A 14,284-nucleotide genomic window follows, 5' to 3' on the forward strand; every position below is an offset into this window, starting at 1 on the left:
CAAAGGAGGTGCTGAAGGGTTAAGCTCAAAAGAAGGATCCGAGAATAAGAATCATAACCGAAGCCAAAGCAAGAGGTTTCAAAGACACCTAAGCCTGTAGTTACCAGAAAATATGGAGTTACTCTAAGTAATGCTATTTGATAAAGTCAAAGCTCTCTTTGATAAAGTTAAAAACTCTTCAAAGCTCTCTTTGATAAAGTTAAAAACTCTTAGGATATCTGTGTATTGCATCAAAGCTGAGAAATATTTTTTACTTTTATTTTATTTAAAAGCAGAAGAATTCATTCATCTGACATCTCATCAAAACTGCTACTTCAAGCAACATGTTAAACAAGATTTTCCTGCTGCTGTTCCTTCAGCTGAGCATCCTAGGAACCACTCACGGTGGGAAAATTCTGATATGGCCAGTGGAAGGCAGTCACTGGCTAAATATCCAGATAATTATAGACGAGCTGATTAAAAAAGAGCATAATGTGACTGTCCTCGTTGCTTCTGGTGCCCTCTTCATCACACCAACTTCCAAATCATCTCTGACATTTGAAATATATAAGGTACCCTTTGGCAAAGATAGAATCGAAGAGGTGATCAAGAACTTTGTTCTGACGTGGCTAACACATAGACCATCACCCGCTACCATTTGGAGATTCTATCAAGAAATGGCCGTTGTCATCCAGGACTTCCACACGGTCTGCAGGGAAATCTGTGATAGTGTTCTACAAAACCCGAAGCTGATGGAAAGGCTGAAGAAAGGCAACTTTGAGGTCCTCATATCCGACCCAGTATTTCCTTGCGGTGACATCATCGCTTTGAAACTGGGAATTCCGTTTATGTACTCCTTGAGGTTTTCGCCAGCCTCCACAGTGGAGAAGCACTGTGGGAAGGTACCATACCCTCCTTCCTACGTTCCAGCTGTTTTATCAGAACTCACCGATCAGATGTCTTTTGCAGATAGAATAAGAAATTTCATATCCTACCATCTCCAGGACTACATGTTTGATACGCTTTGGAGCTCATGGGATTCATACTATAGTAAGGCTTTGGGTACGTAATAATTTTTGAAAACTTTTTATTGTAAACTACACGGGGGGTTACGTATCAGATCCTCGCTTTTGTATACTACAACTTTCATGGGTTTCAACCCTCCCTGTCCTCCCCCCACCTTTTTTCTGTCCTCCTTTTGTCACAGATGATCCTCCCCTTTACCGAGTCAACACCTGTCTATCATGTCTGTCATGTCTCCCCCATCCCCACTCCCCCACCATCCACTCCTGGAAAGCATGAAAGTCTGTTTGGCTTGTATAATAACTTTTATCTTAAAGGTTTTTGGCAGTGATCTTGTGCAAGATTGTTCAATTGTTTGTCTAACTTCACTCAACACAATGTCCTCCAAATCCAACCCTGTCAGAAGTGTTGCATAGTTTCATCGTTATTCTTCAGTGATGCTCAGCAGTCCACTGTGTGTATGAACCCAAGTTTATTTATCCGTTCTTCCCGTGACGTGCATTGGGATTGTTTCCATCTGTTTGCTATTGTGAACAGGGCTGTGATCAACATGGGTGTGCATGGATCTATTCATGTGCTGCTTCTTGTTTCTTTAGGGTGTACGCAGAGTGTAGGGAGTGCTGGGTCATACGGTGTTTCCATCCCAGTGGCGTGAGGAAGCTCCAGCCAGTCTGCCGCCGTGGTTGTGGTTTTACGATCCCTCAGCAGGGCACGAGGGTTCCAATCTCATTGCACCCTCTCCAGCATTTGTTACGTTATGTTGTTACTATCACTTTGCTGTCAATGCGGGTGTGTGGTAGCTCATTGCTTTTTTATTTTCATCTCTCAAATGACTAGTTAATGTGAGGATTTCTTCATATGATTGTTGGCCCGCTGTATGTCTTCTTTGGTGAACTGTCTGATTATGTCTTCTGCCCATATTTTGATTGGGTTATTTGCATTTTGTTAAGGTGTTGCAGTGGTCTATAGATTTTAGAGATGAATCCTTTTTCTAGTTATCATTGCCAAAATTTCTTTTCTGTGGGATTTGCTTTAATTCTTTGATTACGTCTTTGATGCACATAAGGGTCTTCCTTATAGGAGGCCCTAGTCATCTATTTGTTTTTGTTGTGTGTGGGTGTGTTTCTTTGTTGATAGTATGTTTGTGCCTTCAATTAGGGTTCATAAGTTTGTTGCTATTTTTTCATTAATTATCTTTGTAGTTCTAGGTTCTACATTTAGGTCTTTAATCCATCTTGAATTCATTTTTGTATGTGGAGTGGATATAGAAGAATTTTTACTTTATTGTTTGAACATAAACTTTGTTTCACCTCATCTCTATATCTCTATGACAATTCTTTACACTTATATATCACTAATCATTGCTCTATAAAGATGATGTTAATATATACTTCCAATTCATTTTCACATTAAGCTATATCATATTTATTTATAAGTGGATTTAAGAGAAATGACATCATTGGCCAAGATGATTTACAATTTTAAGCGTATTGCAATGAGTTAAGCATAATACCACCACATTTGCCTATTGAATGTATGTTTTTATTTTGTATTCTTCACTAATTGAAGTTTTTACTGTTTAGTAGACTCTCCTTAGATAGTAAGATTATAATAAAAACTAAGATGATATTCTTGTCTTTAATAATTTCACAAACATGAAGTCAAACATAAAGCTAATCTTTACAATGTAAGTGAGACCATGGAAATATGTAGCAGAGATAGTCATTGTGTGACAGGGAGAGCACACAGCACTGTGAACTGTGTAAATCACTGAAGAGACTTCTAGTATGTTCTTGTAGCAAAGTAAGGCTATTAAAACTATATGTACCTGTTCTGACGTACCTACAAATTCCTAAAGACACCGTTGGGAAATGGTCTGATCTGTCACCTGGAGACTGCCTTCTCTAGCTCAAAAAAAGAGGCAGGAAGGACATGTGCTCAGAAAGTAGCTTGTGACTGAAGAGAAGTAACACTGAGAAGACATTTATGAGTCTACATACTGACACCATTAGGACAGCAGGCTCTTGATACACACTTTCTGCTTATTAGAGTGTGACCTAATCTAACAGGATCGCTCAAAGCACTGAATTGGTTAATATCTGAAATAACTTTAGTGTAGTCTCTGGTATGTAAGTATTTAGTTAGTGGTTGAGCTCTACTAAAGGCAATTAATAGAAGTAAGTGGCTGATTTTTAAGAACCAGAAAGACACTCAAGGAAAATTAAAATAGTTTAAAGAGTTTTGTTTTACTTCAGTAAACAAAGAAATGACACAACCAGTGAATTTCATGAGTAAGAGAGAGTAGATTATAGGGTGGGCACAATGCATTGAAATTCGGATGTGGGTGTATGCATTGCTTTTGGAAATACTTGGTAACAACGCAGTTAGAGAGAAGAGGTCAGCTCTCAGCTGGACTGCCCTGGATTTGAACTAGAGATCTGAGTCTTGTCTACTTGAGGAGGCTATGTACTTTTGCCTTTCTGACAGTAAACTGCAACTGTTTTCTAAGTTAGGTTTTTTCTCTCAGATGCAAGCCCCTTTCTATTCTTCTGCTTTCATATATAAGGTATTCCTGAGGCTGTAAAGGATAAAGTAATTTAAAATCAATCTACTGCAATTTGTAAGTGTGACTGTCGTCTCAGACAACTAACAGCACTGCTCGGTTACTTACAGCTCGTAGTTGTTACGGAGCCTTAGGTACGATGTGTTCGAAATTTTAATTTCCTTTTTTGTTAAGCCTCATCAGCACAGACTTAAGTTGCTAATATAGAGATGAAGCAATTCCCAGATAGAGATGATACATTGCATTTCTTGGAAGGATTATGTTTCTATCATTATTAGCATCATTAGTATCAACACATTGATTTTTTTTCACTTATCTTTAACAAAATTAAAAAGCCAAGAGTCAACGGCTGTTTAAAGAATTGTGCATTGTTGGGCACACATTGCAATGCTGGTTCCTATGCAAAAGGTGTGAGACCTAGAAATGATTATCAGCTGACGAGTGGAAAGCTTCATGGAATCGGAAGCGATTTAAAGATGACGAAGTACACTGTGTCAAGCACTGGGCTGCGTAAGCCGGGCAAAGAGAACCTGCGGAGTCTCTGTTGTGATAGTTGTTGACACGTTCCCTTCATGCCTCCAAGCTCTGTTTGAAAATAATTATAAGATATAAGATCGATGAAAAGCAGATGTTAGGTTACTGTAGGGATGAGAATGTGAATTGTTACATGTGGACGGGAATGACGAAAAAAAGCTAGTTCAGCAATTGTAACTAACACTGATCATCTGCAAAAAGCAATCATCTCCCCAGACTGTATTAACTAGCTGCCCGTAAACAAAAACTGCTGCCATCTAGCGATTTCAACTCATAGTGATACTACAGGACAGAGCAGACTTGCTCCAGAGGCCTCCCAAGACTGCAAACCTTTATAGACGCAGATGCAATCAGAGTGCTGCATCGGGCTCCTGTGGCGCCTCGGGTAGTATTGCACTACCGACCTCATGGTGAGCTGCCAAGCGCCTTAACCACTGTGCCAGCCTCTGCCTTCAAAACTCAAAAGCAAACGTTCATCTCTTGGGCATTAAGGAAGACCTACGTGTTCTGTCAACGAGAGAGAACCAGTGTCACTCTGAGGACTATAGGTAACCTTGCGGGGCCCCATGAAGATACACGTTGGACAGGCAACATCATGAGGTTAAAATTGGACCTTACTGACTGAGCGAGAAGAAATGGACTTTCGTTGAAACAGAAGTAATGAAGGCTGTCGTGACCTGAAAAAACTCTGTCCATCCATCTCTTCAGGCAGGTACTAAACTGACTGTGACAACTGAGTGTGTGTAACAACATGTGTGTATATTTTTATCTCATCATTTGTGCTTTTATCAAGAAGCCTTGGTGGCATGGTGGACTGTGTATTGATCTGCTAAGTATAAGATCGGTGGTTCAAACCGACCAACAACACCATGGTAAAAAAAATGTTTTTTATTTTAAAAAGAGTATGTACTCCCATTAGGAATTTAAGTCTCAGCTATCCCAAAGGACAGTTCTACTCAGTCCTGAAGGATCTCCATCAGTCGGTATTGAGTCGATGGCTGTGAGTTTGTTTGTTTTCTTTTGTTTTCAATGTTAGAATAATAATTCTTAGGATGAAAGTGTTCCTTATACACACTGGTAAGTCACCCTTCATTTCCCTCTGCCCATGCTGATGGTTTCCAAATCTTGTATTCCATTGGATTGTGCCTGTAAATTAATACTGGTAATAAAATCACTCTATTCTTGAGTCTGAAACATGAGACTAATCTTCCCGCACAATTTGCTCCTGGGAAAGTAATGAGGATTTAGAAAGACGGTATTACCTTTCAATTCTGATAATATCATGTTTCTAATCACTTTTCTGACTTAGAATGACTATTTAAGTTTGTCTTTACTAAAACTGAATATTCTTTTTGATGCCCAGAGACACGAACACTCATTCAAAAGATCAGGTAAGAAAGAAATGTACTGATATAACAGAGAAATTCACAGTTGTAGAAGTCTTTTTTGATTTAGAACAATAAGTGTGGCTGAAGGGACTTTTTTTTGGGGGGGGAGGGTAACGCAACTTCTATACAACTTATAATTTGAATTTATCTTGTTCTAATCAATGATGTTACAACCAATCCATATGACCTTTCTCCTCTCATGGGTCAGGTCGGCACACCTGAGTAAATAAGTAGGACAGTGTTCTCTAAGATTACTTCTCGACAGTGGAATTCAGTAAGAACCTCACAATGAGTTCCTAATCTCTGCTAATTGCTAGGGATTGCATATTATGTTGTCAAAATTACTTTATTTCAGGTCATGAGTATTTGGTTCAACTTCATGACTATCACAATAGTAATGTCAGTTAGCATTTATTGATTTCATTCTATGTGCTAGACTCGGTGGTACTTGCTTCGCATGTATTTTCTCCCTCAGTCCTTGCTGCGAACTTGTCAAGAAAATGCTTCGGTCATCATTTTACTGATGACAGTAATAAAGCTGGGAAATATCAAGAATTACGTCTTTTTTTTTTTTTTTAATTAATCAATTTATTGGGGCTCATACAATTTATCACAATACATAGATCAATTGTGTAAAGCACATCTATACATTTGTTGCCCTCATCATTCCCAAAATTCTCTTGCAACTACCAAGAATTACGTCTTTAAAATTTACATAACTACTGTTCTCTTTACACCAAGCTTTCATGCAATCATCATAGTTCTAGGGAAAGGAGCAACAACAATGTCTCCTTTTTAAATTTTCAATTGAGATTGCAGCAGTTAATGTAGATTTAAAAGTCTTTGGGTACATTCTACTTCTTTTCAATGTACCATATATATTCGAGCATAAGCCGAGCCAAATAGCAGCCAAGGCACCTAATTTTACCACAAAAGCTGCATTTTAAAAATGTGCTGAAAAACTCAACTTATACACAAGTGTATATGGTATGCAGCTTTTGTGATTCTATTTGTAGACTTTTTTTTTTTTTATTTGCTGAAAGGCTTTTAATTAGGCCAGGCCATCACTAGGTAACCTGCTATTCCTTAAGGCACATGTTTCTATGTGATTCTGTTGTCTTGCTGGGTTGCCTGAGAATTTCTTTCAGGCTCTAACATCAGACAACTTCATAAGCAGCATCTAACAGAAAATAAGAAAAAGTTTCTGCAGATTTCAATATGTTTCCTTAAAATTGAAGCAGGTAAATTTAATTTTTATATTTATACTACCAACAACATGAAAAACCACCCAAATTACGGGCACACTTAAGGAGCGAACAAGAACATTTTAAAGATAATAAAATTTTCAGAATGTATTCGGCTTACGTATTGTTACCAATATTCTCTTATCATTTGAGAACAAGTTTCTCTTATCATCTTATCACACTGAGAACAAGTGGGAGGGGACAAACTAACAAGGAAACAGGAGAATCATCTCTAAGAAGTGATGCATCCAACGTAAAATTAGCATAACTTGCAAATATCATATATCAGTATTGAATGGGGAAAATCGCCCATCTTTAAAAAGAAAAGCTAGAATAATCGATCCCTAGCATGAACAAGGTGCCGACCAAGCACTGGGAAGTGTGTATTCCAAAGTGCAAGAAATACAGCTCACTTGATCACTCCAGTGTTTCATTTCTTGTAGCCAATTGAAAGCATTTTTTTTTCAAAGCTTAAAGTCCTTTCCCTTAAAGAGCAACAAATTTAGTGTTGAACCTTTCTTTTTATTTTTCCTAAATAGGTTTTTTCTAGCTTCTCTTCCTCTTCTGTTCTATTAATAAAATGGTAAATGAATCACCATTATTTGGATCTGTCACATGGCTCTCTCGTAGCATCATGTTCTTTCACCAGAACCCAAAGTCAGATGGCAGCCACAAATCGCATTGGTGGACTGCAGCCAGTATGCGATGGGCTGTGAGATGTGCATGGTTCTCAATACTGCTCACTTTTGTAAACCTACTTATTAATTTGCATTTTAATTCCTATTTTCTATCTTTTTAACTACATTATTTCTTCTGTACCATTTTTGTGAGCAGCTCCTAAAGATTTTAACTTCCAAATAGCATTTTTATATAGGCACTTTTGTTTAATTTGGATTCACTATAAAAATACCAATTATATCACTAAATCCATATCTAGTCAACCTTTTAACAATAGCTCACTGATTTTCTGGCCAGTAGTTCAGCTAATTTAGTAAAAATCTGCTAGCATTACTAAACTCTTGCTTGAAACCAAGCAGTTTTCATTGCAGTTTTACATACCTTATTGCTAATCTTCAAAGCAATATATCAAATTAGCTCCAACATCTTCTTTACAGATGAGAGCTTTGAGATTCGGAGAGTCTATGCCACTCCTCAGAGACACAATCTTTGTAAAATGTCAGTCAATGAATCTGAGACTATTAAGTTCCAGGATCCGCCTAATTTCACTCAGCCCTGCATAAAAATCTACTGGTTACTTCAGAACCTTGGCCACATCTCCTCAACTATGTCATATTTGAGAGTGAGTTCTCTGGTGCTTCTCCTATGGGGTTAGAAACTAAGGCCTCTTGCTTTATAGGGGTAGGAATCGATCTTCAATTAAATGTTCATTCTTCAACTCCTTTGGTCTTCAATATATAAATGAACATTTTTATTTATTTATTTTCTTCCTAATTTGAGCCATATGGAGATAACAATAATGCTGGTCCTTGTGAGTTTCCAAAGTTCCCAAAGTGTAGAAAGATGGGACATCATACTACAGACAACCTGTAAAGAATCATAATTGATTCACCCAATTGGACTACTTTGTCATATGTTGGGTGTGTAACTCAACATTAGTTTCGTTATCCATGAAATGGATTAAATAACTTCTGCTACATTGAGTTATTAAAAATAAACAATGGACATAAGTATGCCTTGTGAATTAAAACATCTAATTTGATGGTACTAAGTATTTTTGACAAAATGACTTTTGCAGAAAATAGCTGTTATTTTTATGTTAACTTATGTGGAAAATATATGTTAAACTGAATACACATTTTATAAATGATAGTAATTATAGCAGAGTACATATACATATCAGCATTATAGACTGCCTCTTTTTGTTTTCTTTTAAAGTAGGACCAGATTTTATTTCTATCATTGCAATAAAAATATTAATATGCTTAAGAATTTGAATTTTGTTTTCTTTTTAATCTATCGATAAGTTGAACTATGAATGAGTATAGCTATTATACTAAATTTTGTTTAATTTGAAAAATAATCTATATTCACTGTCAAAAATTTTGCTTTTGTTTTCATTTTAAAAGATTTACAGTAAGATGGTTTCCATCTTGAATATCACCATGCCTAAGAAGTTCTGCCAGTTACTGCTTTATAATTGGATTCTGACTAAAATTGTTCTAAGTGGAAATGTGTTAATTTGGCCTACAGATGGTAGCCACTGGTTAAATATTAAGATCATTCTAGAAGAATTAATTAAAAGGAACCACAGTGTGACTGTACTGGCTTCATCAGCTACTCTATTCATCAACTCCAAAATGGATTCTCCTGTGAATTTTGAGGTGATACCTGTTTCCTTCAAAAAGAGGCACATAGATGCTTTAATTGAACATATGATAATGCTATGGATAGACCACAGACCAACTCCTCTCACACTCTGGGCTTTCTACAAAGAATTAGGCAAACTCCTAGATACATTCTTCCAAATTAATATACAAATCTGTGAGGGAGTATTGAATAACCCCAAGTTAATGACAAAACTTCAGAAAGGTGGTTTTGATGTGTTGGTAGCAGACCCAGTAACAATCTGTGGTGATCTGGTTGCTCTGAAACTAGGAATCCCATTTATGTACACGCTGAGGTTCTCTCCAGCCTCCACAGTGGAGAGACACTGTGGGAAAATTCCAGCACCCACCTCCTACGTGCCAGCAGCCCTGTCAGAGCTCACGGACCAGATGACCTTTGGTGAAAGGGTTAAAAACACCTTATCTTATCCTCTGCAAGATTATATATTCCAATCCTACTGGGGAGAATGGAATTCGTACTACAGCAAAGTTCTAGGTAAGTCTACACATTTTCTTAATCATTTATGACTTAGGGTATCCTACATGCATTTATTCTTATTATTCGTGCAGTAAAATATTTAGGCCATGGCATGCACCAAACTGAAGCTAATCAATTGTAGTTTAGTTCTACAAAGTTCCTTGATCAATTTTTTGCGAGACATTCTTAGAAATGAAATGGTGATGTACGTTTGTGATAGTCCCTTAACTCAATTTATCTGTGCCTATATAGAAAATGGTACTTCATGTGCAAATAAATCTTTAATTATAAGTGAAATTACCTTTAAAAGGATAATTATGATAGTGTCCAGAGCCATCTGCCGCTCAAAATAATAATAAATCATGCACATAAGTGTGTCTGTGTATTTGTAAACAATAAAAACTGAATAACCCCTGGCAAAGACCTGCTGTATTACCTGATTCAAGATCGAAACTCTGGTGGCCTAGTGGTTATGGGTTGCACTGTGAAGTGGTCCAAAGTTCAAAACTAGCCTGAGCTCTCTACTCCTGTAAACAGTTACAGGCTCAGAGACCCACCATTGTGAGTTAGATTTGACTTGATGGCAGCGAATTTGGTTTTCTTTGTTCTTCTCCCTTTTCTTTGTTTTCCAAACACACACAAGCTCATTGCCATCCAGTCTCCATCAACTCATACATACGTAGTGACCCTAGAGGACAGACTAGAACTGCCTCTGTGAGTTTCCAAGACTGTAACCGTTTACAGGAGTAGAAAGTCCCATCTTTATCCTGCACAGTGGCTGGTGGTTTTGAACTGCTGTACCAACAAATGACCACTACAGCTATATTAAAAGACATAGTCTTGGGTGTTTAAAAAAAAAAAGTCTTGAGTCTACCCTGCCTCCTAGCTCTTCATCTTTAGGCCTCTCTGGGTCCTTGGACCAGCAGTGCATCCCGTTATCCTGCGGTTCTTTTTTCTGTATCCTTTGATTCGACTGCGATTCCTTGCCTCACAACTTCTTAGGACCGCACCGAACAATGTGAACTGTCTAAGGCAATTATGGCTCCTCGTGTAAATACGTCCCTTCCTTCCTTCCGAGTGTTTCTCCTCTCCTTCTTGCTTTCCTTTCTTTCTCCTTTTAGTGCTTCTGTTTTATTTCTCTTATCCCGTCCTTCCTTTCTCCCTTCCCTCTTTCCGTGTTGCTTTATGTGTTTAGGAAGTATTTAATGAGCACCCTTCCTGTGCCTGTCACCTTCCTCTGTACTAGGAACATGGCAGAAAGAAACAGACCCAAGTGTCTACATGACCTTCACGAACCCTGCATCCCAGTGAGAAGAAGCACGCGGTATCTGTAAAATGTTAGACAGCTACATATACAATGTAGTATAATAATAAGAAAGAGAGTTCCAGAGGAGGATCTAGTCCACTGAAGATCTCGATTAATAAGGTCATATTTAAGAAAAGACCTGAGAAAAGTGGACGCTAGAACTAATCCAACCTCAAACAGACAAAGAAATGAGGTGAAGGGGAAGGCAAGTACAAAGACCTGGGGCCTCCATGCGGGGTGTCCTTACTGTCATTTGGCATTAACCTTATCATTTGTAAAGAAAATTTGGGTGACATTTTCTTACCCTTACGTAGGAATTCCCCCCCCCCCCCCCAATTTTCTACCACTTAAACTCCTAATCTTTTTCATGCACTTGATCTAGGGGGAAGATGTTGAACATATCACACTGATAAATAAAATATATGCAAGGAAATTAAAATTACCATGAACCCTTGAAGGTATGGTAATTAGAATTTTGAAAGCCATACTCTGGGTTTTTACATTTTTATAGTGTGACTTAATTATGTTTTCTTTTTTCACCATTACAAATTTAATGTGTCTCAAAAATCTGTTTCCCTTAACATGTTGATATTATACACATGATTGCATCTCAAGACACTTCAAATAAGTTCTATGGTAATAATCACAGCTCACTGACGCTTACATGGATTGAATAAGAACAATCTATATTCCTCAAATAAGGGATTACAAAAGGTACCAAGGCAATAGGTGTTGGCCAGCACAAAGTGTCTGGATTCAAATGCCACTTGCTAGCTGTGTGATCTCAAGAAAGAACTGTAAATTTTTGAATCACAGTTCTTCTACCTTTTAAAAAGAAGGTAAATGATTTCGTGGAATTAGGAGGGTGGCAAAATTGCAAATGAAGAAATACTCTGTGCATTATAAAGTATTATGCTTTTCTGGAATATTACTTGCACAGAATGATAAAGCACTCATTACGACTACCATGAAGCTCTGTATGAAAAAGTACTAGATTAATGTCTGCTGGAAATAAATAGTTTTTGCAAACACCAAAGTTCCTTTTTATTTTTTTTAAATCATATTATTGGGGGCTCACACAACTCTTATCAAAATCCATCCATCCATCCCTTGTGTCTTGCACATTTTTACATATATTGCCATCAATTTTAAACATTTTCTTTCTACTTAGCCCTTGATATCAGCTTCACATTTTTCCCTCCCTCCCCGCTCCCCCTTCCTCATGTATCCTTGATAATTTATAAATTATTATTATTTCTTCAAGTCTTTTTTTTTTAATGGTGTGACTATATTTAGTGCACCTGGGCAGCAAGGTGAGGGGAAACCTGAACAGGAGAAACATAAGAGGCATGTCCCCAATAAAGACAGGAGGGCCTCTGCTTTCCCCATCACAGAATGAGAGCAGAGGCCCTCAAAAGATCAATCCCTCCGTCTCTCCCCTGGCTTCTTCAGCTTTGCGAAGTTCTTCAGGATGATGCCATACCACACAGCATAAGCGTTTGGATCTCCACGACCATCAGTTGGGTATCTCGGGACTCTGCCTCGTCCAGCTGAAGCACCAGCTGTCGGTAGTCACCCACGTGGGACCGCTTGGCTGCCATGGCTACTGCATTGCCCCGCTCTGAGAAACACCTGGAAATGTGGGTGTGGAAGCCTTCCAGCTGGGTGCGAAGGCTGGCCATCAGCTCAAACACCTTTTCCTGAACAGCAACTCCCAAGTTGTTTTCATCCTCAATCCGAGGGGGTCTGTAGCTGCACACAGGTGGGGACCAGGTTGAGCTGGTCAGTGACATCTTTGATCCCAGGCGTCAGGAGCTCCAGGAGCCCCACCATCTTCTCCTTGCAGTTCACTGGGCCCCGGGGAAGACTTTCACCTTCATCTTCCCCTTTCTTTTTTTGATCCTTATCTTCCTTCTCCTGCTGTTTCCTCCCTCCTCCTCCTCCTCCTTCTCCTTCTCCTTCTTGCCTGGATCAAGCACTGGGACGTCCAATGGAGCCTTGAGTTGGCTCAGGTTGGCTTCATTGAGAGCTGGCTCCTTTATAAATGTGTCCAACTCAGAAATCTTGGGGGTATAGCTCCCATGCAGGTTTTCTTTCCTGGAACACATCCACCTTGGCTGGAGCACCAAGGTGGACCCTCAGTGTGGTCATGGCTGGGAAGGGGCCCTTATGCGGCGCAAAGGAACAAAGAGCTATTTTTTCATGTCTTTTTTATTTTTTTAAAGGAACTTAGATTTTTTTTTTTTAACATTTTATTAGGGGCTTATACAACTGTTATCCCAATCCATACACACATCAATTGTGTAAAGCGCATTTGTACATCGTTTCTCAAAACATTTTCTCTCCATTTAAACCCCCGACATTAGGTCCTCATTTTCCCCTCCCTCCCCGCTCCCCCCTCCCGCATGAGCCCTTGATAGTTTATAAATGGGTATTTTGTCATATCTTGCCCTGTCCAACGTCTCCCTTCATCCACTTTTCAGTTGTCTGTCCCCCAGGGAGGAGGTCACACACAGTTCCATGTAATCGGTTCCCTCTTTCCTACCCATTCTCCCTTTACCCTCCCTGTTTTGCCACTCACACCACTGTTCCTATAGGGCTCATCCGTCCTGAATTCCCTGTATTTTCAGTTCCTATCTGTACCAGTGTACCTCCTCTGGTCTAGCCAGACTTGCAAGATCGAATTCGAGTCATGGTGGTGGGAGCGGTATTTTTTCATGTCTTACACTGACTGATGTCTCCCTTTAAATTTTCTTTTTAAAGGACGCCATGACAGATTATGTAATGTGTAGGAAAGTTTTTGTAAAAAGAAATTTCTCAACTTCTAATCCTTACAGGATAATTATTGAGTTACAGAAATCCCATATTTTGAGAAATTAAGTATTTTCTTTACTTAGAGATCTTTTGTGCCACTCGTGTTACTAAACATATCTGAAAAAGTAATATCTAGCATGGATTTTTTTTCAACTTGAGATATATTATCAAAAAGAGCTGGTAAAATCCATCTTTTGTTTGCAATTACATAAAGTATTGTGAATTGTAAACTCGTATTGCAATGGGGCAGGCACCTTCCTTGCACTGACTGTGTGTAGCGTTTTCATTACAAGACCTCTCCTCCAGTTCTGTGGGGGGAAAACAGATGAGAAAAGATGACATGTGGAAATAGGGCCAAAAACCCCCCAAATACTAATATTTGGATGAAAGAAAGGTAGCAAGGCAATGCCTGTGTGTGCTCATAAAAAGACAGATTTTGTCATCAGGAAGCCCGGTTGCTCCAGAGCATGTTACAAATCCTGGTGACCTCCTGTGTGCCGCAGGACTACTGGACCCCAGGCTGGGGCTGCTGAGAAGCCAACCTCCACACGCCTCTTCAGAGCTGCCTCTGGGCCACTGGCACTTTTGATCAGCATTTGGGCACGTGAAC

At 38.8% G+C, this 14,284-nt stretch overlaps 1 protein-coding gene and 1 pseudogene across 3 annotated transcripts in view; one reads left to right on the forward strand and one right to left on the reverse strand.

The window, feature by feature from the left end:
- The first annotated feature begins 323 nt into the window (after positions 1 to 323).
- The window catches only part of LOC101656782 (UDP-glucuronosyltransferase 2A1), a 43,896-nt gene continuing 29,935 nt past the window's right edge, over positions 324 to 14,284 (forward strand). For 2 of the 3 annotated variants that reach the window (XM_045284367.1, XM_004703173.2), the window contains exons 1-2: positions 324 to 1,041; positions 8,943 to 9,572. In XM_045284367.1, coding sequence (XP_045140302.1) covers positions 324 to 1,041; positions 8,943 to 9,572 — 1,348 coding nt within the window. The remainder of the gene's footprint in view (positions 1,042 to 8,942; positions 9,573 to 14,284) is intronic. The other variant, XM_013004840.2, reaches the window with a different exon arrangement.
- Positions 12,272 to 13,011, reverse strand: LOC101656472 (annotated as a pseudogene).

The sequence above is a fragment of the Echinops telfairi genome, unplaced genomic scaffold (genome assembly GCF_000313985.2).
Source record: "Echinops telfairi isolate 266 unplaced genomic scaffold, ASM31398v2 ScPeMD7_7468;HRSCAF=8506_0, whole genome shotgun sequence".
In the NCBI taxonomy this organism is placed as follows: domain Eukaryota; kingdom Metazoa; phylum Chordata; class Mammalia; order Afrosoricida; family Tenrecidae; genus Echinops; species Echinops telfairi.